We start from the raw sequence: 24716 nt of genomic DNA on the forward strand, positions 1-24716 counted from the left end.
TACCTGTGGAAATCCCTCTAAATCTACTACACAGTAGGCCAAATTTCTTTTCCTTCATGTCTGTATAATACACAGTGTGGAATACTTCAGATGTTCTACAATTCATTCAATCGCAGATGTCCCTAGATATCCACGGGGGACTAGTTCCAGAACCTCTGTGGATACCAAAATCTGCAGATGCTCAAGTCCCTTATACAAATGGCATAGCACAGCTGACCCTCTATATCTGTGGGTTCCACATCTGCAGGTTGAAGGGCTGACTGTATTCCTTTCATAGTGGATAATCAGTTTATTTCCAGTTCTTTTTGACATTAAGAATATATTTTAAATTTCAAGTGAGTGAATCCTTGTACTGTGGGTGCATGAAGCATTAATGGGATTCCCGCTGGTCCCTTCCTTGGTAAGGTGCACTGCCAGGGCACTGAGAAGGAAGAGTTCTCATTACAAAGATGTGTGAAAGACAGGTAACAGATGTATGTGGTAAAATAATCAAACACAGTGCCAGGGTTTCCAGTGAAACTCCCTCCCATGCCTGCCTCCTGACCTCTTCCCCACAGGCGGTCGTGTTTTCAGGTCGATGTGCCTCGCTAGAAGTGATCCATGTATATGGAAGTACAACATATAAATATGGTTGTATGTCTTTTTTGTTATAACATAAATGGTAGCATGTCATATACATTGTTTGCTTTTTTTTCTCCAGGATAACTTCTTTTAATGCTCTTGTTAACAAGGATGAGGTAGAGCTACAATGTGGCGTGAAAAGACATCCACGACACAGTAGGATCAAAGAATAAGTCTAGTGGCAACTTAAATATATAATAGTACCTTTCCATTTACATCCAAACCATAACGCAAATTACACTACCAACAAATATATACCTGCAAGGCAGTAAAGAAAGGCTTGGAAGGAGTCATGCATGAGTAGCTTCCTCTGAAGAAGCAGGGGGAGTGGGATTGAGATGGAGACGAGGGGATAGTGTTAATGGGGAAATTTGCTTTGTACTCTCTATTCTTCCACAGAGCCTAATTCCTTAAACAATGGGAATAGGAATGTATTACCACTGTAATTAAAAATAGCTAAATAAAAAATAAAAATTCAAACAACGCAAAAACAAAAGTAGCATTCTTTGTCAATAGTTACATGAAAAGATGCAACATCACTAATCATCAGGGGAATGCAAATCAAAAACCACGATATGCTATCATGTCATACCCATTAGAATGGCTATCACCGAAAAGACAAGAAGTAGTAAGTGTAGGCCAGGATGCAGAGAAAAGGGAACACTTGTGCACTGTTGGTGGGAATGTAAATTGGTGCAGCCACTATGGAAAACAGTATGGCAATTCCTCAAAAAATTAAAAAATAGAATTACTAAATGATCCAGCAATTCCACTTCTGGGTATTTAGCCAGAGAAAATGAAAACTAACTTGAAAATGTATATGCACCCCCATGTTCATTGCAGCATTATTTATAACAGTCGAGATATGGAAACAACCTAACTGTCCATCAATGGATGTGGTATATTCATACAATAAAATACTATATTCATCCATAAAAAAGAAGGAAATCCTACCATTTCTGACAACATGAATGGACTTTGAGGGCATTATGCTAAGTGAAATATGTAAAACAGTGAAAGACAAATACCTTATGATCTTACTTATATGTGGAATCGAAAATAAACACAAAACCAAACTCACAGATACAGGGACTGGTGGTTGCCAGAGGTCGGGGGGTGGGGGAGCGGGTGAATGGGGCCATAAGGCACAAACTTCCAGTTATAAAATAAGTAAGTCTTGGGGATGTAATGTACAGCATGGTGACTGTAGTTAATAATACTGTATTGCATATTTGAAAGTTGCTAAGAGAGTGGATCCTAAAAATTCTTATCACAAGAAAAGAAATTTTTTGTAACTATGTATGGTGATGGATGTTAACTAGACTTATTGTGGTGATCATTTTGCAATATATACAAATATCAGATCATTATGTTATACACTTGAAACTAATATAATGTTATATGTTAATTATACCTCAATTTTAAAAAGTAGCATTCTTTGCCAGAATTTCATTAAAAACGTGAAGAACAGCATACAATACAGAACTTACTCTTTGCCACCATCAAGATCCTGCACATCCTTAATGTAGAGAGAAAAATCGATCACTCCAACCTGATAGAAATAAAATGTACCAGTTTAAATGAAAAATAACTTTTCGCACTTTCCACAAACCTTACAGTCTAAAATTCAGGGTATTTACCTTCCTATCTCAGGATAAAACAATAGGATTGTTAGGATAACCTGACAATCAGTTAGGTTAACCAGCTTAAAGCAGCAATCAGTCAAGCAAACCAAAAGAAAAATAACCCCATCACCTTCTAGAAGAAAAACTTACTAAAAATCAGAATTTAAGGGAATATTCTGAAGTTTTACCACCTAGTTATGATTTGTTTCTTGCATTTATTCAACAATCAAATTGTTGACAAAGATCAACAAAGTTCTTTGGGTACAAAGTAATAAAAAAAAAGAGACCTGGCTCTCTAAAGTGGTGACCTTAACTGATAACTCTGACTCCTTCTTCCCCCAAACTGGGGTGAAAAGGTCCAGTCAGTATTTCAGGGAAAATTCTCTGCTGTTGTGGGGAACTAGGGGCTCCAAGACCCCTCAACATCTCAAAGTCAGGGGCTTTGTCCAGAAATAAAGCACTTCAGAGAGAGTGAATGAGAGCCCTAGTCTGCCACCATCCACTCTACTGTGAGTAAGTGCAGCCATTCCTTTGAAATATAGGAAAATTGGGTCCATCAATAGAGAGATATTTAAATCAGTCACGTTATAGCCATATTGCAGAACCTTATGCAACCATAACAAAGAATGCAGGGAATGAATATGTAATGAAATGAAGAAAGCTCCAGGATAAAATTTTAACTCAAAGAATACTGTGTACAGCATTAAATCCTTATAGTAACCTCACTTATGTTAAAACCAAAGCTATACATGATGTTTTCTGCAACTCCTCTGTTGCGCCTCCCACCAATCTATATTCCTGACCCTTGAACCTGGGTGGCCAGTAAGGCCTGTCTTTATGAGCAGAAAGCAGCAGAAAGGATGCTGTGACTTCTGCAGCTAGGTTAACAAAGGCAGTACGAGCTTCCTCCTGGCTCTTTCCCTTGGGCATAGACCTTTGAAGTTCTGAGCTTCCATGGGAAAAGTCTGGCTAACCTTGAGGCACCACGCTGCAGGCCACGTGGAGAGACCACGTGTAGACAGAGATGCTCAAGAAGCCCCTGCTGCTCCAGCCTCAGCTCCCTGAGCCTTCTCAGCCCAGAGGACAGAGAGTGAGAGTGCATATGCCTTCAGCCACTCCAGCCCCAGCCACCAACTGCCCGTGATCACAGGCGTGCTTAAGAGTCACCGTGCTGAGCTCAGCCATCCCTCAAATATGAGGGACTGTAATCATTTATGTGACTGTTAATTTGTTACACTACAACAGAAAACCAGAAAAGATTTAATTAAAAACAAAACCTATGTATACATAAATGCATAGGAAAAGTAGAAAAAGTCCCTCAAATTTTTACCATTATCTGTGGGGACAAGAGTGGGACTGAAGGGGGAGAGGAGAAGGGGAGCTTGAATTTCACTTTTCACTTTACATGCTTCTGTAATTGCTTAACTTTTTTTCAACAAGCATGCATTTCTTTTGTAATACAAAAATAATTAAAAAAGAAATATATATTTGACTGGAAAAAAAGCAACAATAGAGGGAATGAAAAAGAATATCCAAAGTAGAAATTAATGGACTAGAAAACAGATAAAGCTCTCCTCTCAAAGCAGAAGTGATGTGTAAAAGCAAGACCTGGTTCTTCGAGCTCAACACAGTAGACAAATCTCTACCAAGTGCACAATATTACAATTTAGAATAGTGAGATTTTAAAAAGCTGTAAGAAAATACTCTCATGCAACTAATAGATCTGAATGAAACAAATGATTTCTGGAAAAATGTAAATGACTAAAAATTTTTCTAAGACTTAGGAAACGAATAAATTGACCAAAGCTATGCAAAAAATTAAAGTGGTCAAAGCATGAGGACCATAAAGCTTTTGCATAAAGCTGAAACTGTCATACCAGCAAGTTTTAACAAACCTTTAAAGAAAAATAATTCCTGCTCTAATAAACTGTTGTGGAAAACAAGAAAGAAAAGAATATCATCCAGTTTATTTTATGAGGTCATACAATCCTGACACTGAAAAGTGACAAAGACAGTATAGAAAAGGAAAATTCAGACCAGTGTCACTTTTAAGTAGAAATACAAAATTTCCAAATAAACCACAGACATATTAAATCTAGGAGTATACTAAAAGAATAATGCACGATGACCAAGTAAGGTTTATTTTATGATATCACAATAGGAAACCTAAGAATTAATTCAATTAAAACTATGGGTTAAAAATGGATATGACATCTCAATAGATGCCAAAAAAGGTATTTGATAGCATTCAATGTTCATTTTTAAATAAAAATATAAAGTAAGTTAGAATAGTACAGTACTTCCTAAACATGAGAAAGAGGATCCCTCAGGGTGCAATAGCAAATACTCATACTTTATGGTGACATACGAGAGGTATTAAAGATAAGAATAGGCCAGGGGGCTCAATCACATCTATCGCTTAACAAAAATCCCAATTAAATTTTTATTTTGGAATCTGACAAAATGATGTTCAAGGTCATCTGGCAGAATGGACAGCCTCAACTATATCTGAAAAAGAAGTACAACAAAGTAGGCAGGAGGTGAACTGCCAGAGCATAAAACACACTATGTGGTTTTGGTAACCAAATTAAAAGACTACGTTACTGGCAGAAATAAAAAGATCCAGAGACTAAATAGAGAGTCCAGAAATAAGCCTCAGAGCATAATGGATATTTCAACACATGATAAAGGTGGAATTTTAAATTAGTAGGAAAATAATATTTGATACATGATATTGAGAAAACTGGTTTACTACTGTACTTTTATAAGAAATCTAGACTTCTACTTCACACTATGTCAAAATGAATAACAGGCAGATTATTTAAGTGTAAAAAATATACATGTGATTTAAAAAATTAGGTTAATTTTTAGACGTGGAAGGACCTTCTAAGCACAATACCTTAGAAGGCATAAAGGAAAAGTACATTAAATATGACCGCCAAAAAAAAAAAAAAAAGTCTACAGGGGAAACAAGCCCCGAGACAGCAGAAAAAAAAAAATTTATAACAAATATTCTGACAAATGGTAAATATCCTTAATCTATAATAAAGGAGTGGAAAAAGGTGGAAAACTTAAAAAAATGGGCAAAGGATATGAACAGGTGAACCACCAACGGCAAATAAAACATGAAAAAAATACTTCATCTTCCTAGTTCTCAAAAATATAAATTTGAGATGAAGAGTTGTTTTTCTCTCAGATTAAAAAAGACCAAGAATGCTCACATATCATCACAACACTCATGCAGAATGTGTACACTCTGACACAGCAACCTCAAAACTTATCCTAAAAAAATAAACAGACATGAGTAAAAAGAAGTATGAGGATGTTTATAACATCATTGTTATAACATGGAAACAACTTACATTAATAAGTATTGGTTAAATAAATTATGGTACATTCATAAAATGGATTACTATGCAGTTGTTTAAAACCATTTATATCTCTTGACATCAAGAGCTATGTGGAACATATTATTAAATAAAAAAATTGCAAAATGGTGTGCTTGGAATAATCATATTTTGGTTTAATGAAAAAAGAAAACTCCAAACATCTGTCTCTGAAACATAAATACACACATACACCTTTCTTCATATGCTGCAAGGATGTATCCTGAAATGTAACACTGAATTAGCTCTTTCTGTGTAATGGGATTATACGTGATATTTTGTTTCTTTTCAAAAAAACTTCTTTGTATATTTTGAGAAATATTTAACAGGCAAAAACAAGAAAACTACTGGGGAAAAAAAAAAAAAAGAGAGGAGAGGTTACAAAAAAAAAGCTGACCTGGTCATGGAGGGATTGGGGAAACTTTAGAGTCATGCCCAAACATGTAGTGGGAAGAAGCCTGGGCCACTGCCCAGTTACAGATGCCCTGAAGAGGTGGAGGTGACGGTGAGGCAGGGTGTCCTGATTTACAGTCCCTGCCACCACGAGTTTAGGCCTCAGCCCTGGTCACCAGCTCCCGTGCAAGAGGAAAGCCCATGGCAAGAGGGCTGTCCCACCCCATGGGGCACTCTGCATCTTACTGCCTACTTTCATTTGTGCTCCGTTTTACCATCTGACTTCCCAAATCTCTCCTGAGTCTGTTTTGCCACTCCCCATGCAACCTGGAGCTTCCAGACTTGTCTGCTCAATGTTTGTGCTTTCCCTATTCTTGGCTGCTTCTAACTCAGGAACTGGATGGTTGCTAGCTTGATCTTTCTCAATCCCAGGCCTGATCATTTCAGTGTACTGCTTAAATACCTCCAAAGGTTTTTAAGTTCCAAAGTTCCAGGGACAAAAACTAAAGCCTCTAACATGGCACTGATGGCCTAACAACTGGGCCAGCCTCTACCTTCACTTCACTCATCGAGCATCCTGTGTTCTAGCCATGGAGAACTGTTTCCCGTTCCCAGACACGCCATGCTCTCTGTGTGTGCCTCTGTGCCTTTGCCCAAGCTATTTTTCACCCTTCCCCAAGACCTTTGCCAGCTGCTCCCCGCTCTGGTCCAGCACAGCACCTTGCACGGCCCTGTGCCAGATGCCCCCTGCCATCTGCCCCTTCCTTAGGTTCAGCATATGCCTCCAGAGCCTATGTAAAATCCCTGGCCCAAACAAGGCATTCGATCTGGCGTCAAAATTCCCATTTTACCTGAGAATCCAAGTCTTCTCCTTTTAAACAGAGGTTGGCATCAAGCACATTGAGTCCCACCAGCAGACCAACAATCACCATCCCTTCTTCCTCCATCATTAATGCCTCAGGCTCATAGAACTCACTGAAAGAGATTGATACAACAGCAACACCTTCACCACCCTTCTCTTGGACCTACTCTGCCTTTTCACCTCTTAGCTCATGGCCTGGCTGCCGACTTCATCAGGAGCCAGAGGCTCCCTTGTGTGAATTCCCTTCTTCCTTCTATTTCCTCTCCCACTTTAAGTGCTGCTATCTCTTCTCTGGCCTCTCCCTCTCTTCCCGTGGCTTAAAATGGACTCCTCCTACCTCTGGTCTAGGGTTAACTCCTCTGTTTGGACCCTGGACCCCAGTCCTTCTCATCGCTTGGCTCCTGTGTTCCTGAACATCACTCTGCCCCTCCTGTCCACCCTGGCTCCTTCTTTTGTGTCGCTAGGAACTACTTCTACACTTACGTTCATGTCAACATAAAGGGGGATCCCACAGCCTCCCCCACCACCCATCCAAGGATAAAACTCTTCCCTCTTCCCTGTGTCCCATGGAACAACACTGGCTGCTTTTACTTCCTTACCTCCAAGTCACCTCAGCCATTACAGTGAGGCGCCGTCCATTACTGCTCTGGTCACCAGCGATTAGCTAATTTACCGTCGTGTGTGTGAGTCCATGAGAACTTATCATCCTAAGAATTAGTTGTTTGGAACAAAATCTGTACCTCAGTGTTACTCAGTAAAACGGTACTCAAAGAAGAGTACAAAGTACGTGAACTATTTGAAATCAGTATTTATCATGAAAAGATATGTTCAATAGTAAGCCATGACTTGAAAACAATGGAAAATTTTGGGTGACAGGCCATACTGCAAAAGACATTGTTATTTCAGTTAGATAAGAGAATTATCTCTGGAGAGATCTGTTCCTTGTAAATGCTCATATCCTGGAGAAAATTCCTCTTAATAATGGTTACTTTTGTTTATAGAGTTATAAATATAAAAAATGAACCCAGTCATAAATTTCAGAGATAGACAGTTCGTCTTTACTGATGCCAAGAGATATAAAAGTTTACAAACTGAATGTGGAATCCTAAAACAGGTAATCTAGATATGTTCTCTTATAAAAAGCAGGGTTTTATACTTTAAAATTGCCCAATGAATCTAGTTCAAGTCATTTTTCCCCTATTATCATCCAATCAAATACCATTTTGTTGAAACTTAATGTAGTATGCTGTCAGGGTACCTAATCTTAGGTATTTTTGAAGAACTATCTTCAAAATGACTTTTCAAAATGAAAATATACATCTTCATTCATAAAGACTTCCAGACATCAGTGCTCAAAAAATAAAATACTGCTATTTTAAAACTATCAAAAAATAAAATACTGCTATTTTAAAACTATCAAAAAATAAAATACTGCTATTTTAAAACTAAGCCACAGAATAGTTACACTTAATAATAATTTGAATAAAAACTGTACATTATACATTCTTGTTTTAATTCCGAATGATCTACAGAACTGTGTTCTAATTACGAAGCAAAAGCTAAGCAAAGATAGGTGATGAAATACCTTAAGAGATGTTTATTGTCTATAAGCACTTTCAGATAATCTGCCAGTTTCTTCTGCATGAGTGCAAGATAAAGCCAAGCTCTGCCCCTTCCCACAGCTGTCCTGGAATTCAAACAGAGAATCAAACTATTATGGCATAACAATAATAACAACAAAAAACAAAGGGAAAAAAACCAACTTAGCCAAGGAGAAACACATGTTCACGCATACACATGCTTGTGAATGCAGAGAACGCTGTAATAGAGCTGCCCTGGGGGCTGGGGGAGCACACTGTCTGGGAAGGCTGAGGAAATGGCTCACTGCATTCTTTTGGGTACTGTTTGAAGTCTGTATCATGGGCATGTATTCTGCACCCCCCCCCCCAAAAAAATAGGAAAAAAAATTTAAGGCACAAACATCTGATTTCTGGAACAAATACAATTAGATAAAACTTTGCATGTATTCATAAAATTTCACAGGTAGCCAGGAAATATCAGGTTAGATTGTATAATGGATAAATTTTCTTTCAAAAGACGAATATAGAACGTAGTTGTTAAAGGGTTGAAGTCTCACAAGATTTCTAGGGCATTAGCTCAAAGGTACAATTTTATTTCTTATGTGGTAAAATACACATAACATAAAGTTTACCACCTTACCCATTTTTAACTGTTAGGTACTGTTAGGTACATTCACGTTGTTGTGCAACCAATCTCAAAGGTGTGATTTTGAAAAGATCTGTTTTAAACATTAAAAGAAAAAAAAAGGCCTCCCAATTGTAGACCTAACATTATTCAAGGAAAAAAAGATCCTGTTCTAAGCAGAGTAACTGCATTTGTAACACCCAAGAGAGTATTAGAGGTACTGCTGTAATCAATATCAGCCTCAAAGGGTCAGAGGGCACCCAACTTAATCAATACAAAAGACTGGATTCCCCCCTTCTCCCTTCAATAAATGATGTAAAGCCAGAGTAAAAAAGAAAGGAAATAAAGTAGGAAAGAAAAAGATATCTGATGTTGGCATGATAGGAAAAATGGACACTGACATGTGCTACTTGGTGGGAGTGCAAACTGGTACAATTCTTCTAGCAGGCAATTTAATGACAGCAGGTTATCAAAATTCTACATCTAGTAATATAAGGAAATAATTTAGGAGGTACACAAGGATGTATGTTTGGGGATGGTCACCGCTGCACTGTTTGGATAATGAGAATTTGAAGACAACCACAAAGCGCAAAGTGGGAGGAGCTATACAAAAATGATGTGGATGACTATCATGGCAAAAGGTTTAAAATCTAATATTAAATGGGAAAAAAAGCTACAAAACAGTACGTACAATTTAATACTTGATTTTATTCCCCCCAGTTCCCCACCTCTGTACCATATACTGCTCTTAGTTTAGGTTCACTTCCAAAACATTTTTATGCATGTGAAAATAAATGTAAATTCTATTTTTCTCTCCTTTTCAGAAAAGAATTAGTATGCTATATATGCCGTTCTGCAACTTGCTTATTTCACTGAATATCTGTCATTTTGAAATTCTTTCCAGACACGGAATTTTTCGTTCATTTTTTCATAGCTTTAGAGTGTTTCAGTATTGGACTGCACTATAATTTATTTAGCTGGTTTTTATCTAGGCTGTTTCTAATCTTCCGCTGTTACAAATAATGCTGCAACAGGTATTTCTGTACATGTGTCATTTTCATGTGTTAGATCTACGAGATAAAACTCCTAGAAGTGGAATTGCTGGGTCAAAGGGTAGATGTATTGGTGGTTTTTGTGGATAGTGCCAAACTGTCTTCCATGAGAAGCAGTGCAATAATGAGGTCACTGGGGGAGGTGGAGGGGAATAAAAATAGAATCTTATCTATTTGTCTGTCCGACTATGCACTGAAAGGATCTAGAAGGATACTGACCAAGATATTAATTGTAGTTTTTTTTTCTGAGTAGTAAGCTAACAGAAGCGCCTTTTTTGTTTCTTAATTAAAAGTTATGTAATAAGAAAAAAAGGTTGTTTTTTTTGTTATTTTGTTTTTTTAGAATTTATTTATTTTTGGCTGTGTTGGGTCCTTGTTGCTGCGTGCAGGCTTTCTCTAGTTGCGGTGAACGGGGGTTACTCTTCGTTGCAGTGCGCGTGCTTCTCATTGTGGTGGCTTCTCTTGTTGCAGAGCCCGGGCTCTAGGCATGTGCGCTTCAGTAGTTGTGGCACACGGGCTCTAGAGCAGAGGCTCAGTAGTTGTGGCGCACAGGCTTCGTTGCTCCGCGGCATGTGGGATCTTCCCAGACCAGGGATCGAACCCATGTTTCCTGCATTGGCAGGCGGATTCTTAACCACTGCGCCACCAGGGAAGTCCCCAAAGAGGTTGTTTTTAATTTTCAAAAAAGAGAGAGACAAGCTTTGTCTGTTGTCTGGGTTTAAGTGCCAATCTTAAGTGTAATCTTATTCAGTGTGTAACAGTATGTTTAATAATAAACCATGACAGGAAAACAATGAAATATTTTGGGTGATAGGCCGTACTGTAAAAGATATTTTTATCTCAATTAGACAAGGACATTAAACTCTAGAGGGATGTCTCTCAGGATGCAAAGTTCGTCCTGCAAGTTTCAAACCACCTTAGAGCAAATAGTCTCTACCCTCAAAAAAAATTCTGGTCATAACTTCCAAAATACTGCAGAAATTTTAGAACTTTTGTTACTATTTAATGAAATAGTAAAAACACTGCAGCTCTTTATAGAGCAAAGCAGTAGCCTTTTCTCACGGGGCTCCCAACAAGGCTAGTCCTCCAGAGGCATCAAGAGGCGGGAGCTACTGTGTATCTCCTTTTTGGCAGACAGAGGGAGGATTCTGGTACTTAAGCTACTTACTTGTTTAGCATCCACAGGGAACAGAAGCAGTGAGTTTAGCTGACAATAAGCTCTTTGTTAGCACAACAAGACTTCAAAAATGCCTACGTGCCTAAGTGGAAATAGCCTGAGTGCAGGAGGAGGGAGAGCCCTGCTGCATTCAACCAGGCCGCCCAGGGACACGGTCTAGTGCTGTACTCTTGAGGGAGTGAGCTCACTGGAAGGGGATGGACAATAGGACCACGTAAAGAACAAGTGAAGGGACTTCCCTGGTGGCGCAGTGGTTAAGAATCCGCCTGCCAATGCAGGGGACACGGGTTCGAGCCCTGGTCCGGGAAGATCCCACATGCCACGGAGCAACAAAGCCCGTGCGCCACAACTACTGAGCCCGCGCTCTAGAACTCGCGAGCCACAATTACTGAAGCCTGCGTGCCTAGAGCCCGTGCTCTGCAACAAGAGAAGCCACTGCAGTGAGAAGCCCGCACACTGCAATGAAGACCCAAAGCCGCCAAAAATAAATTAAAAAAAAAAAAAAAAAAAAAAAGAACTGAAGAAACAAGGCAGAAGACGTAGGAGGCTCATGAGGGGGTCACCAAATAAATATATGAAAGGTTGTCGCCTGCTAAAGGTTTTCACCTTAGGTGGTATAGGCCCAGAGGGATGAACCAGGGACAGAGACAGAAGGCTTAAGTCCTATGAATGCACAGGGCTCAGCAACGATGGAGTTTAGTGGGATTTAGAGGGTTTCAGAGGCCATCAGACCTGTGTTTTCTTCCTGGTTCCACCACTCCCTTGCTGAGGGACCTTGAGGAAGTTACTTAACTACTCTGAGTCTCAGTTTCTGCACTTGTAGATGGGGACACCAACAGCTTAGTTCCTAGGGATTTGTGGAGGATAAAATGAGATAATGAAATGTCCTTAGCACAATGCCTGGCACACGGCAGGCCCTTAGTTAATGGTGGTGGCTATTATTATTATTATCTGAAAATGGAATAAGCTGGCTCTGCAGGAGAAGGTCAAACAGAGGCTGGACAGTTGAGTCCCCTGTGAAAGACTCTGCCGGGAGAACTTTTGCATTGGCCTAAGGATCTCCAGGGCCCTTTCTAAATGCAGATTCCATGATACGCCTTTTTGTGTTCCATTCAGTTTTGTTTTTTTTTTAAATCTCTGCAATTATTAGTTTGTTAGTATCATCCAGGACTCAGATGTTCAGTATTCTTCCTGAAATTACATAAAACAAATGCAAATGGAAAGAATCCAAGTCAAAATTATATAACAAAACAGCACTCCATCACAAAAGCGTGTAAAATTACAAGAACGCTATTTTAAAACACTGGCACTTTAAGAGAACGATAATCTCAAAATCCACAAAATTGCCAAATTGTTCCCTAAACTGTTAGGCAGATAAACATATGACCCCTATACGTAGGGATCCCAAGGGCAAACACAGATAAGGCAAACGATTCATTAGTGCCAGCCTTTCCACAAATGTCTCTTGTCCTGGAATCTAAAATCTGTTCCAAACTGTATTATTCAGAAAACTGCCCAGGTGCATCTGTGAGTCTTTTTTTTTTTTTTTTTAACATCTTTATTGGAGTATAATTGCTTTATAATGGTGTGTTAGTCTCTGCTTTATAACAAAGTGAATCAGCTCTACATATACATATATCCCCATATCTCCTCCCTCTTGCGTCTCCCTCCCACCCTTCCTATCCCACCCCTCTAGGTGGTCACAGAGCACCCACGTGCATCTGAAGCAGCAATTCCAGGAGTGTAATAACTCCTTTTCCTCCTGTAACTGCTCTTTGGGTGACAACACCTTTTCACTATTTGACCTTGTATGACAAGCAGAAATCATTGTCCCCATTTTAAAGAAAAGGAAACTGAGGCTCAGAGAGGGGCAAATTTTCTCAAGCTTATGTGGAGAATAAGCAGCAGAGCTGGGACTAAAGTCTAAGTAGAGTGTAGCTTTTGCTACAATTTGTTCTAAATTAGAAAACGCTTTATCAGCAAGAAATAGAGAAATTGATAAATACAAGGAAGTTTTCTTAAAACATCAAATCGATGTAACTACTTCTCACTCACTTTAATTCTGGCAGATTTCTGACACTAGTGGCTATATCTGACGCTTCTGGACAAAGTTTCTCCACCAGCTCCAAAGGACCAAAGAAAGATTTATTTTGGCCAATAAAACTCTTCTTAACTAAAAGGGAAAACAGAAGTGTTATTCATAAGAACAGGTTGCAAAATATCTTCAGGGTCCCACAGTCTCCCAAAAGCCAAATGAATGCTGTGGAGCTGCACTGCTTACTCCTTCTGATTCAGTCTTGGGGACTGGGAGAGGCCAGGTACCAAATAAGCTCTCCCTTCCTCTAATGAAAGGGCTTCTCTGATATACCCACTAGGCTCTTTCTTTCAAGTATTTATTGACCATGAAATAAAACAAGTGCTCAAATGATCACCTGTGAAATACTTGCCCTTTCTCTCTCCTGTGCCAAAGTCAATTCTTGATTTCAAATCATCACCACCATGATGCCAAAGTCAATTCTTGATTTCAAATCACCACCACCATCTCTCATCTGAACTGCTGCAATAATCTCCTAATGGGTTTCCCTGCTCCTAATACCATCACCTCCCCACCTTTCTAATCTGTCCTCCACATAGCTGGAAGTTCTTTTAAAAATGTAAGTTAGATCTTGTTTTTCCCTTGCTGAAAATCCTCTAAATACTCTTAGAATAAAATCCAGCTCCTCACCTGACCTATAAAGGCCTACGTGATCCAGCCCATCCCAACTGCCCTGACCTCACCTCCTCCTTCTCAGCATGCCTCAGTTACCTGGTGTCTTCCTGAAACCAAGGTTGGTCCCACTCAGGACTTTGCACCTGTTTTGTTCTGTCTTTCTAGGAAGGCTCTTGCCCCAAACATTTGCAAGGTTGACTCCTTCTTCTCTTTTAGGTCTCAGCTCACATTTCACCTCCCCAGAAAGACCTTTACCTCTCACCCTAGTTGAAAGGTTTTTCTCTTGATTCTCTATCATTTAACCTATTTTGCGTCCCTGAATTTGTAGCATTTTGTAATTATGTTTGCTTCTGAGTTTGTTGTCTGTCTCCTCTTCTAGAACTGTGCTGTCCAAGGTAGTCACTAGCCACAAGTGCTACTGAAATGTAGCCAGTGCAATTGAGATGTGCTGTAAGTGTAAAACACAGTGGATCTTTAAGCCTCAGTGTAAAAAAGAATGCAAAATATCTCATTAGTAAGGTTTATACTGATTATATGTGTCAAAATGATAATATTTTGGCTATATTGGGATAAATTACTAAAAGTAATTTCATCTGTTTCTTTTCGGTTTTTTTAAACGTGTCTACTAGAACATTAGAAATTACACATGTGGCTTGCATGGCATTTCTATTGGACAGCGCTGCTCTAGAATGTCACGTCTTGTGGGCAGGGACCTTGTTTGTCTTGTGCACTGTTTGTCTTGTGTGCACAAGAACAACACCAGCACCCAGAACAACGTTTGGCATTGATGATGCTGGGAAACAGCTAGCCCGAATTTTTCAAGCCCCCGACCCCGCCCTCAGGCTCACCTTTCAGCCCATGTTTGAGGCAGTGCTCCATCACTACAAAGAACTGCTGCAAGGGGGCATGGTCTGCATCCAGGCTGCGGCCCAGGCTCAGGGCAGACTGGAGCAAGACCTTGATGCTGAGTTTCATCATGTGCATCAGGTTGACACGCTCCTCCATCATCTGGCACTTGGAAGCTGGAGGACAGAATCGGGGACAGCTTCGTTAGTGGACTGAGTGTAGCCGGGGGTGAGGAGGCTGGACGCGGAACAATGGAGGGAAGCCCGGCCAGGCGGTCTGCTCGGAGCGCGGACGTGCGGGTTAAGTGGAGATCGCAGCCAACCGGGCCCTGACCCCGGGAGGTCACAGCCGCATGTGGGCGGCGGGGGCCGAGGGTCAGACTCTAGAGGCCTCTCCCTGGTAGCTCAGCGCGTTGCTACGGCGACGACCCTACCAAGACTCACCGCGAACGGCTTCTCCCACGCCCCCATTCCATTTTTGACTAATGGAAGGGCGCAAACTCCGGGAAGCCCTGCCCCAAGCTAGAAGGCTTGCTGGGAAAGTGCTCCACCCCCTCTCGTTCCTATTGGAGGAGGCCAGCTCGAGGCCACGCCCATGGAGCTCACGGGCGCCATTTTGACTTTTCAGCCAGGACGGAGGTAGCGGCTTCCGGGATTGGTTGGGTTGGTCCGCCCACCGGCCACAGGGCTTTCTGAGCCGGTTGTTTTGCCTGAGAGTGCCAGCCGGAGCCCTCGGGGAAGCATCAGTTCCTCAGTAATGGACTCAAATTTTCGTTGTTACCCGTCTTTCGTCCACAATTAGTGGACAATTACGAGTTTTACACTTCTTTTGTAAATAAAACCGTTAGAATAAAATGAAAGCTGCTTTTCAACTCCATTAACCTTGTCACTTTGAGAGTAAAAGTTTGTAGTCAATATCAGCTATCCATGACAAATTCTTACCAAGTGTCATCTCAAGCCCAGGAAACTGTCACTCGAGAAATTAAAAATATAGACCCCAAACTATAACCTACTCCCGGCCGGAAAAATACCCCGGGCCAGCGCGCCCCTCTCTCCACACCTGCGCCATCGTTCGGTCTTTTAAATGGATTGGGGTGGGGTGGGGATCTTATTGTTTTAGTTTGCAGTTGTTCATTACAGATGTTAAGCAGCTTTTCATGTTTGTCTCCTAGTATTCCTTCTATGAATTGCCTGTTAAATCTTTTAACTTTCTTGATTTGTTTGCCTTTGTTTTATTGGTCCGTATATTCTGGATATTAATCCTTTGTCTACCTGCTTTATTTCATGGGCAGTAAATAATATGGACATATAAATAGTTAAAAGAGCATATGTATGTGTAGCTAAATCGAAAAGAATGATACTATGACTGTGAATTTATAATACAGGTATTAAGTAAATATGGTTGCGACTAGAGACAGCCTGGGACTGAAAATTCTAAATTCTCATCAAAACCCAAGAGGACAGCTGCTGGGAAAGAAAAATCGGTCTAAACCTTTCATCTTGGTGTGGAAAAAGAAAAATGGACTTTAAGTAAAGCATTTGGGTGGGAGTGGTATAATTATTTTTAAATTTTGAGAGAATCCTATGTATTACATTTATAAATTTGAAAAGTTTAATGAAATAGATGATAGGCAAAGGGAATAGAAAATGTAAAACCCCATCAAGAAGAGGGAGAAATCCTGAATAGACCAATAACCACAGAAGCAATTTGTAAAGATTTATTCTTAGAGAAGATACCAATCCCCGGTCTAAAAACGAAGTCTAGTGTTGTTCGAATGGGAATACGTACGCAGCAAGTCCTACGGAGGGCTAGGCAGGCCCAGATATTTTAAGGAAGTCGATTTCTAGATCCTCAAGTTTCACAGGCACTCTTTCTTCTTCCACTCTACAGAAGAACTGCAATTCACTCCTTGTCCCATATCCTCCTCTTTAAAAAAAAAATAAACTTATTTATTTATTCATTTATTTAATTTTTGGCTGCATTGTGTCTTCGCTGCTGCACGCGGGTTTTCTCTAGTTGCTGAGAGTGGGGGCTACTCTTTGTTGCGGTGTGCGGGCTTCTCATTGCAGTGGCTTCTCTTGTTGCGGAGCATGGGCTCTAGGCACGCGGGCTTCAGTAGTTGTGGCTCATGGGCTCTAGAGCGCAGGCTCAGTAGTTGTGGCACACGGGCTTAGTTGCTCCGTAGCATGTGGGATCTTCCCGGACCAGGGCGCGAACCCGTGTCCCCTGCATTGGCAGGCGGATTCTTAACCACTGCACCACCAGGGAAGCCCCCATATCTTCCTCTTGATGCACTGACCTGGGGTGCAGAAAGTCTCACACACCAAATGGAGGTGAAACCTCCTTTGATGATTAATCAAGTCACCCAAAACATGAAGAGCTTCCAGTCTCTCATTGTTTTGTTGAACTTAGTTAAACTTGGTCTTGGGAGAGAGGGTTGGTCTCCAGCCCTCTGCTGGGTATCCTGAATTTAGAGAGTTAAAAAAGATTTTCCCCCACAAATATGAATATATATAATTGTTTTCAGTCAGTCTCAATACTCATCCCTTGGATATGCCATTAACTTGATGGGCACGTTCAATAAATTAAATGAGCCAAACTGCAGCTCCAAGTTTTTGATGAAAATGGATTTCAAGTACATGTACACTAACTTTTTAAAAATTAATTAATTAATTAATTTTGGCCATATGGGACTTAATCCCCTGACTAGGGATCAAACCTGTGTCCCCTGCAGTGGAAGTGTGCAGTCCCAACCACTGGACAGCCAGGGAATTCCCTAAACTAACTCTTTTTGTCAAAAAATATTGTATTGGCAAGGTGTAATGAAATAAGCAATGTTTAGATATCCCCAACCATTTTGAGTGTTCTGAGTTAAAGTGAAAGAATTATAAGGCATAATTATCATCTGATAAGTCTTGATAAAGCCTTTTTTGGGGAACTTCCCAGAGGTAGAGAAATTTCTTTAATGTGACTAGGTTGCATCCTTTTGCAAGTAAGGTGATTTTCATTTGAACAAAATGAATATTTGAACAAAAATGAACAAAAAATTTTTTTGACATTAGATCAACGTGATTTGGGGCATATAACTTAGAAGGAGTTCAAAGACTTGAACAACATTACTATAACAAAACTGTCCATTTCATACCTGAGTCACTTTGCTGTACAGCAGAAATTAACACAACATTGTAAATCAACTATACTTCAATAAAACTTAAAAAAAAGTTTGGTAGAATTTACCAATGGGAAAAAAAAACCTGTCCATTTCTATTTCTTATTTATATGAGCCAGATTTCTCAAGGATCACATCTATAAAAAATCAAAAAAAAGGAATAAAATTGATTGAGTCCTATCACATTTTATCAGTAAATATATATATTCATCTACAAGTACATGCTAATTAAAAAACCAACACCAGCTCATGAAGAGAAGTAATTCCAAGAAAAATTTATGTATAATTACTTATAAAATTATATTTATATTCCTTTAATCAACTTAGCATTACTAATAATTCTAATGGTAATTCGTTCCAGAAGAAAAAAAAATTTTTTTTTAATTTATTTATTTTATTTATTTATTTTTGGCTGCATTGGGTCCTTGTTGCTGAGCACAGGCTTTCTCTAGTTGTGGTGAGAGGGGGCTACTCTTCGTTGCGGGGTGCATGAGCTTCTCATTGTGGTGGCTTGTCTTGTTGCAGAGCATGGGGTCTAGGCCCGCGGGCTTCAGTAGTTGTGGCTCACCGGCTCCAGAGCGCAGGCTCAGTAGTTGTGGTGCACGGGCTTAGTTGCTCGTGGCATGTAGGATTTTCCCGGACCAAGGCTCGAACCTGTGTCCCCTGCCTTGGCAGGCGGAGTCTTAACCACTGTGCCACCAGGGAAGCCCAAGAAAAAATATTTTATACACTCAGCTTTAGTCACGAGAAAAGTTTATTACATTTTAATTAATTTACATATTTTTTCTGAGATGTATGATAGGATGACCAATAAAAAAAATTTAAAACATACATAAGTGGATTGGAAATTCAAGTCCAAGGAATAAAAGGGAAAAATGTAAAATTTTCAAATATTAATTAACTTGTTATTTATTTTTAAGATGGATGGTAATGTTATCAAATCATTAAGGTAATTATATACCACTTGATACACTTAAAAGAATGATATCATGGTTTTATTTTAAAAAGTCAATTTTACAATAAACCAGAAAATGCATTCTAAACTTTAAAATTATGATGAAGAATTTTATGTATCAACTTTAAAAGCTGAAGATTTTTTTTTTAGGGGGTCATGTGAACAAAAAATGTGAAGACTAGTGCTTAAGGCAGTGGCTCCTACCATCGTTCCTGGGAACACAGCAGTGTCCATCCCCTGGTTGGGTTAGTCACCTACTGCCATTTGAGCTCAATTTAGGGTCATGGAAAATTGGAGCTGGAAGGATCTTTAAGCTGTTTCATCTCTCAATTTTATTAGCTTTGTGACCCTGGCTAAGCTATTCACATCTCTAAGCTTTGTTAATAATAGTTCAACACAACACACAGAGTGTCACAAAATTCTATACTTATTGAATTGCTAAGTAAATGGTCTGATCAGGGATCTCGACCTTGACTGTTGTAGAGGGGCTGGGCCTGTAACATAAAAGAGTGACGCAGTGAGAGGACAAGCTGGAGAGAACGTGCAGCCACCTTCTTGCTGGAGGAATGCTGATTGATCACATGTGCCAGATGGGAGTTTTCAGGAGAAGGTGGTGATCTGGATTTTTATGGAAAACCTGGTAATTGGCTAAAAAAATTTTAAATGCTTATCAAAGCATTTAAGTATAAACTATGCAGGATAGAAAAAAAATGCAACTACCAGCCACAAACATCTCAAAGGGCTGCTCTATACCTTTGGTGTAGAGAATAAGTATTCACTTCAGGGAGTGGATTCTACAGATTTTTTTTTTTTTTGATCAGGTTCTGAATTATAGAGAATTAACTAGATTCTTTATAAATTTGAGTTTTAGTTTTTTTTTTTGAGTTTTAGTTTTGATTAGCCCTTTGGTGTCTTGAAAGATCTTATAATACAGTATGGTGTTACCCTGTACTGACAATGAAGAAAACCATTTTACACTTTCCTAATTTTCCGGAATTTTCACTTATCTCAATGGCTAGCTTAAGGAGTTCAGCAATGTGAAATGAAAAAGTCATTGTACTTCATTTTGGAAGGAGCAATATCACTTGTGCAGAGGTGCTCTGACACATGGAAAAAAAATTTGCCATGGAAGACAACAGAGAAAGGCATAATACATATCACCTACCTAATGCCAAATATATATCTAAATACTTTTAAAATTAAAGAATGACTTCTTCAGTGAGTTTTGTTATTCATCCTTTAGGACAGGGGTCCCTATCCCTCGGGCCACGGACCGGTACTGGTCTGTGGCCTGTTAGGAAGTGGGCCACACAGCAGGAGGTGAGTGGCGGGTGAGTGAGCGAAGTTTCATCTGTATTTACAGCTGCTCCCCATCACTCGCATTACCACCTGAGCCCTGCCTCCTGTCAGATCAGCGGTGGCATTGGATTCTCATAGGAGCACGAACCCTACTGTGAACTGTGTATGCGTGGGATCTAGGTTGCATGCTCCTTATGAGAATCTAATGCCTGATGATCTGAGGCAGTGATGCTAGCGCTGGGGAGTGGCTACAAATACAGATTATCATTAGCAGAGAGGTCTGACTGCACAGAGACCATAATCAATTGCTTGCAGACTCAAATCAAAACTGTATCAGTGAGTGGCAAGTGAAGACAAGCTCAGGGCTCCCACTGATTCTGCATTATGGTGAGTTGTATAATTATTTCATTGTATATTACAATGTAATAATAATAGAAATAAAGTGCCCAATAAATGTAATGTGCTTGAATCATCCCGAAACCATTCCCCCCACCTTGCCCCCTGACCAAGTCTGTGGAAAAATTGTCTTCCGTGAAACCGGTCCCTGGTGCCAAAAAGGTTGGGGACCGCTGCTTTAGGAGGAGGCATTACTTTAAAAAGCACGATGTAGAACCCTGTGTGTGTATACTGTGGTTTGTGTGAAAACTGCGTGTATAGAGATGAAAGCACATGTTACATGCACAGACACTCTGAAATACAATAGGATTGGGGACAGTTTCTGGGAAGGAGGACTTATTCTACACTGAGTGTCCTTTAGTACAGTTTGCTTTTTGTTTTTGTTTTACCATGTGTATTACCTTTAGAAAAAATACCAAAAAACCAAACAAGATAACTACAGAGAATGCAATCATTGTGGCAAGATGTGCTACCAGACCCCACGTGGGATAACATTTTAAAACAAGTATTCAAAGCGTTCTATATTCCACGACATTCCACAGCATTTTCCTTAAACTTGTATCACCAAAAAAAGATTTTATCTGGCAATAGTGCTGCTCACATTCAGTCTCCGCTCCTTCACCACTCCCTCTGAATAATCTCTGTTCTCACTGCTTTTGTAAGCAGATACGCAGATCAATGGAAAAGAGATGAAATGAGCCAGCCCTGACTGGAGTGGTGGCCGCCATCTTCTCCTGACCTGCTTTTCTGAGGCCTCTGCAGAGCATGCTACCCAGGGCTCAGTTCCTTTTCCCCATCCCCACTCCTGTCCTACCTGATGGCTTCAAATCTGGGTTACTCTCGGAGACCAGCCACACAGCTCATCCCAGCTGTTCCCCACACTTCTGCCCTCAGTAAGCCATGTTCACAATTTTCGCCAGATTTGAGTGGCAGTTATTTACTTAATATTTTCTTTAAATTAACTAATTAAAAATCCATATGTATATATTACAGCATTTTACTTATAAAATTATTTAAAGGCATCAAGGCATTGAGGTGATGTGACTAAGAGCACAGGCTTGAGAGGCAGCCTGTCTTGGTTCAAGTCCTGGCTCTGCCATTTCTAAGTAACTTTGTCAAATTACTTCTCTTTAATGCAGTTTCCCTCTTTATAAATAGGGGATAATAACGGTACCTACCACGTGGGGCAGGCTACGTGGGCGGAGGCATGAAGTCAACCTCTCCCTCCCATGGCCGTAAGTGACAGCAATTTCCTGCAGGGATGCAGTCCCGATCTGGTTGGGTGGGTGAGAGGCTGCTGCCCAGTGCCTGCCTAATGTGCTGTGCCGCTGCCAGCCTGGGGCAGGCCAGTGCATACCTGGCCCCGCCCTGAGAGTCGGACAGCATAACCCCAACCCTCCCTGGGGCAGCATTGGTCATGCAGTGTGGTCAGGGAGGGGTAGGGAGAAGCCCCAGGGCAGTTCAAGTGGACCAGAGAGGCCGAGAACCTGTCCCAGGAAGACAGTGGAAGATGGGACCACACAAAAGCCCGGCTCCAAGGCCCCCGCACATGCTCCTTTGTCCCATCAGACTTCACTTAATACAAATTCAAAGATAAAATTAGTAAGAATTTCTATCATGGGGCACTTCTGAGTACCTGGCCCTGCACAATCACACTGATTAAAGCCTGCATTGATTGCACATCATGAAGCCAGTTCAGCGATCACCTAGGATTATTGTGAAGATTAAATGAACTAATGTATGTACAGACCTAAGACTAATATCTGGCACCTAGGAAGCACAATATAAGTGCTGGGTATTATTTATAGCATTACCATAAATAGAAAATAAGTATTTTTCAAATATGCATTTGTTCAACAAATATTTATTATTCTGTGCTAGGCACAGTTCTAGGCAATGGCATATTTTATTTATCACCAAACAGCTAACATGTATTATTTGCTTACTAAGAAGCCTCCAGAAGACCCCATGCCTTGACTCTCAGGACTGACCACCAATGGTGGGCATACAGTCAAACACCCATTGATGTGTGTAAAGGTGGCGACCTAGTGGGAACTAGATTCCTGAGTTAAACAGGCTCCTTCATTACCTTCTAGTCCTAGTTTCCATCGCCAAAGAAATATTGTTTTCTATCTCAAGTCAGATTTTAAACTTTACTCATTAATCTTTCTTAACCAATGAAACTCTCACAATTCACCATCCTGGTGCCAGTGCTGACTTCTACATCAAATATACATCGGACAGGATGGAATCAAGAAACCTCAAACGCAGGGACTTCCCTGGTGGTCCAGCGGTAAAGAATCCGCCTTCCAACGCAGGGGACGCTGGTTGGATCCCTGGCTGGGGAACTAAGATCCCACATGCTGCGGGGCAACTAAGCCCGTATGCCTCAATGAGAGAGCCCCCATGCTGCAAACCACTAAGCCCAGGCGCCCTGGAGTCTGCGCGCCACAACTAGAGAGAATCGTGTGCGCCTCAATGAAGATCTCAAGTGCTGCAACTAAGACCTGACGCAGCCAAAAAAATAAATTAAATAAATATTAAAAAAGAGTACTTGTTTAAAAAAAAAAGGAACCTCAAAGGCACACTATAATATAATGCTTCTTAGAGAGCACTCCACAGTCTTTAGTGAACTCTGCCCCACAGCACTTTGTGTGATGAAAATGTTCTCACTGCACAATCCAATACAGTAGCCACTAGCCACGTGTAGACTACTGAGCACTTCAAATGTGGCTGTTGTGACTGAGGAACTGAATTTTTAACAGTTAAACATCACATGTGGGTAGTGGCTACTGTATTGGTTGGCACAGCTCTAAATATTTGGCTTTACAGGGCTAAGTCACACTCTAAATATCATAATCATTTAATGTTTCCATTCTCACTCATTTGCTGAAACTCTATTATAGATGACAAAGGCTTAAAAGGACTATAAGAGATCATTGGGTGGACCACAAAGTTCCTATTTAACAGGCTGGGAAATGTGATGACTTTTCTGCATGACACAGCTAGTTGGTTGTAGAGCTCACCTGGAACCCTCACCCCCTTAATTCCGCATTGGTGCTTTGACTCCCCGGTGAGTCGAGATGCGCCGTCAATAACTGGAGGTGTGAGCCAGGATGGCATTTTGAGATTTAAAGCAGAGAACAGTACGGTTTCATTTCTTAAGTAAGTCCTTTAAAAATTAATAAGGACTACCTAAGCTTAAACTCGTACATTTTAAAGTATAAAGTTCACCAGTGAGAATAAGAATGCTGCCTGGGGAACACAACTAGAAGTGAAGTCGCCCCAATCTCAGGCCACCCACGCCCACGTATTTATCTTGGCATGGACACACGGTATAAAGAAAACAGACGAGTAGTTACGCGAGTTAACAGGCTGTTTTTTTAACAACCTGTCTAACAGGCTGAGTTGGTTAAGCACCCTTGCCAGCCTGGCTCCCACCGTAAAACGGCCACCCGTCCCACGGAAACATCGTGGGTCGCGCCCGGCCGGAGCCTACCTGCGCGCGCCGCGCCGTCCGCGCCGCCGTCCGCGCCGCCGTCCGCACCGCCCAGCCCAGCGGCTGCGCGCAGCGCGCTCCCGCAGCTCGCCGACAGGTTGCCAGTGGCCCTCCGCGCCAGGGTCAGGATGGGCGCCGACCAGCCTTCCGTCGCCGCACGCGGCTTCGCCGCCCTCCGCAGTTCGCCTGGGCCCGGCAGCTGGCTCCGGTCCACGATCTCAAACTCTTCTCCCGGCTCCGGCCCCGGCTCCTGCCCCGCCCGGCAGCGGTCTTCCCCGTCGGCCATCTTGGTTTTGTCACGTGGCCCCAGCAGGCAGCGGACTCGGCGCGGGCGGGCGCTTTTGCGCCCTTGCTACTAGTTTTTCGTGTTCGCGACGGGACTTCCTTCTTACCGCCCTCCTTTCTTTTCTTTCATTTTAAAAAAGCTCGGGAAAGTGCAAATCATAAGAAGCACCCACGTTCTCATCACCTGGGAGGACTTGTTTTCGTGGAAGTTATTCTTGGGCTTTCTCCTTTTGTTG

General features: G+C 41.1%; 1 protein-coding gene across 4 annotated transcripts in view; it reads right to left on the bottom strand.

The window, feature by feature from the left end:
• The window catches only part of RUFY1 (RUN and FYVE domain containing 1), a 58575-nt gene extending 34085 nt beyond the window's left edge, over positions 1 to 24490 (bottom strand). For 2 of the 4 annotated variants that reach the window (XM_057539553.1, XM_007169866.3), the window contains exons 1-6: positions 24196 to 24490; positions 14880 to 15053; positions 13377 to 13494; positions 8473 to 8574; positions 6877 to 7000; positions 2112 to 2173 (exon numbers count right to left, since the gene is read on the bottom strand). In XM_057539553.1, coding sequence (XP_057395536.1) covers positions 2112 to 2173; positions 6877 to 7000; positions 8473 to 8574; positions 13377 to 13494; positions 14880 to 15053; positions 24196 to 24481 — 866 coding nt within the window. In that variant the 5' untranslated portion in view covers positions 24482 to 24490. Of the gene's footprint in view, positions 1 to 2111; positions 2174 to 6876; positions 7001 to 8472; positions 8575 to 13376; positions 13495 to 14879; positions 15054 to 15320; positions 15386 to 24195 lie in introns of those variants that run through there. The other 2 variants (XM_007169863.2, XM_057539560.1) reach the window with 2 other exon arrangements.
• Between the last annotated feature and the right edge of the window lie 226 nt (positions 24491 to 24716).

Source organism: Balaenoptera acutorostrata, chromosome 2 (assembly GCF_949987535.1).
Source record: "Balaenoptera acutorostrata chromosome 2, mBalAcu1.1, whole genome shotgun sequence".
Lineage (NCBI taxonomy): Eukaryota > Metazoa > Chordata > Mammalia > Artiodactyla > Balaenopteridae > Balaenoptera > Balaenoptera acutorostrata.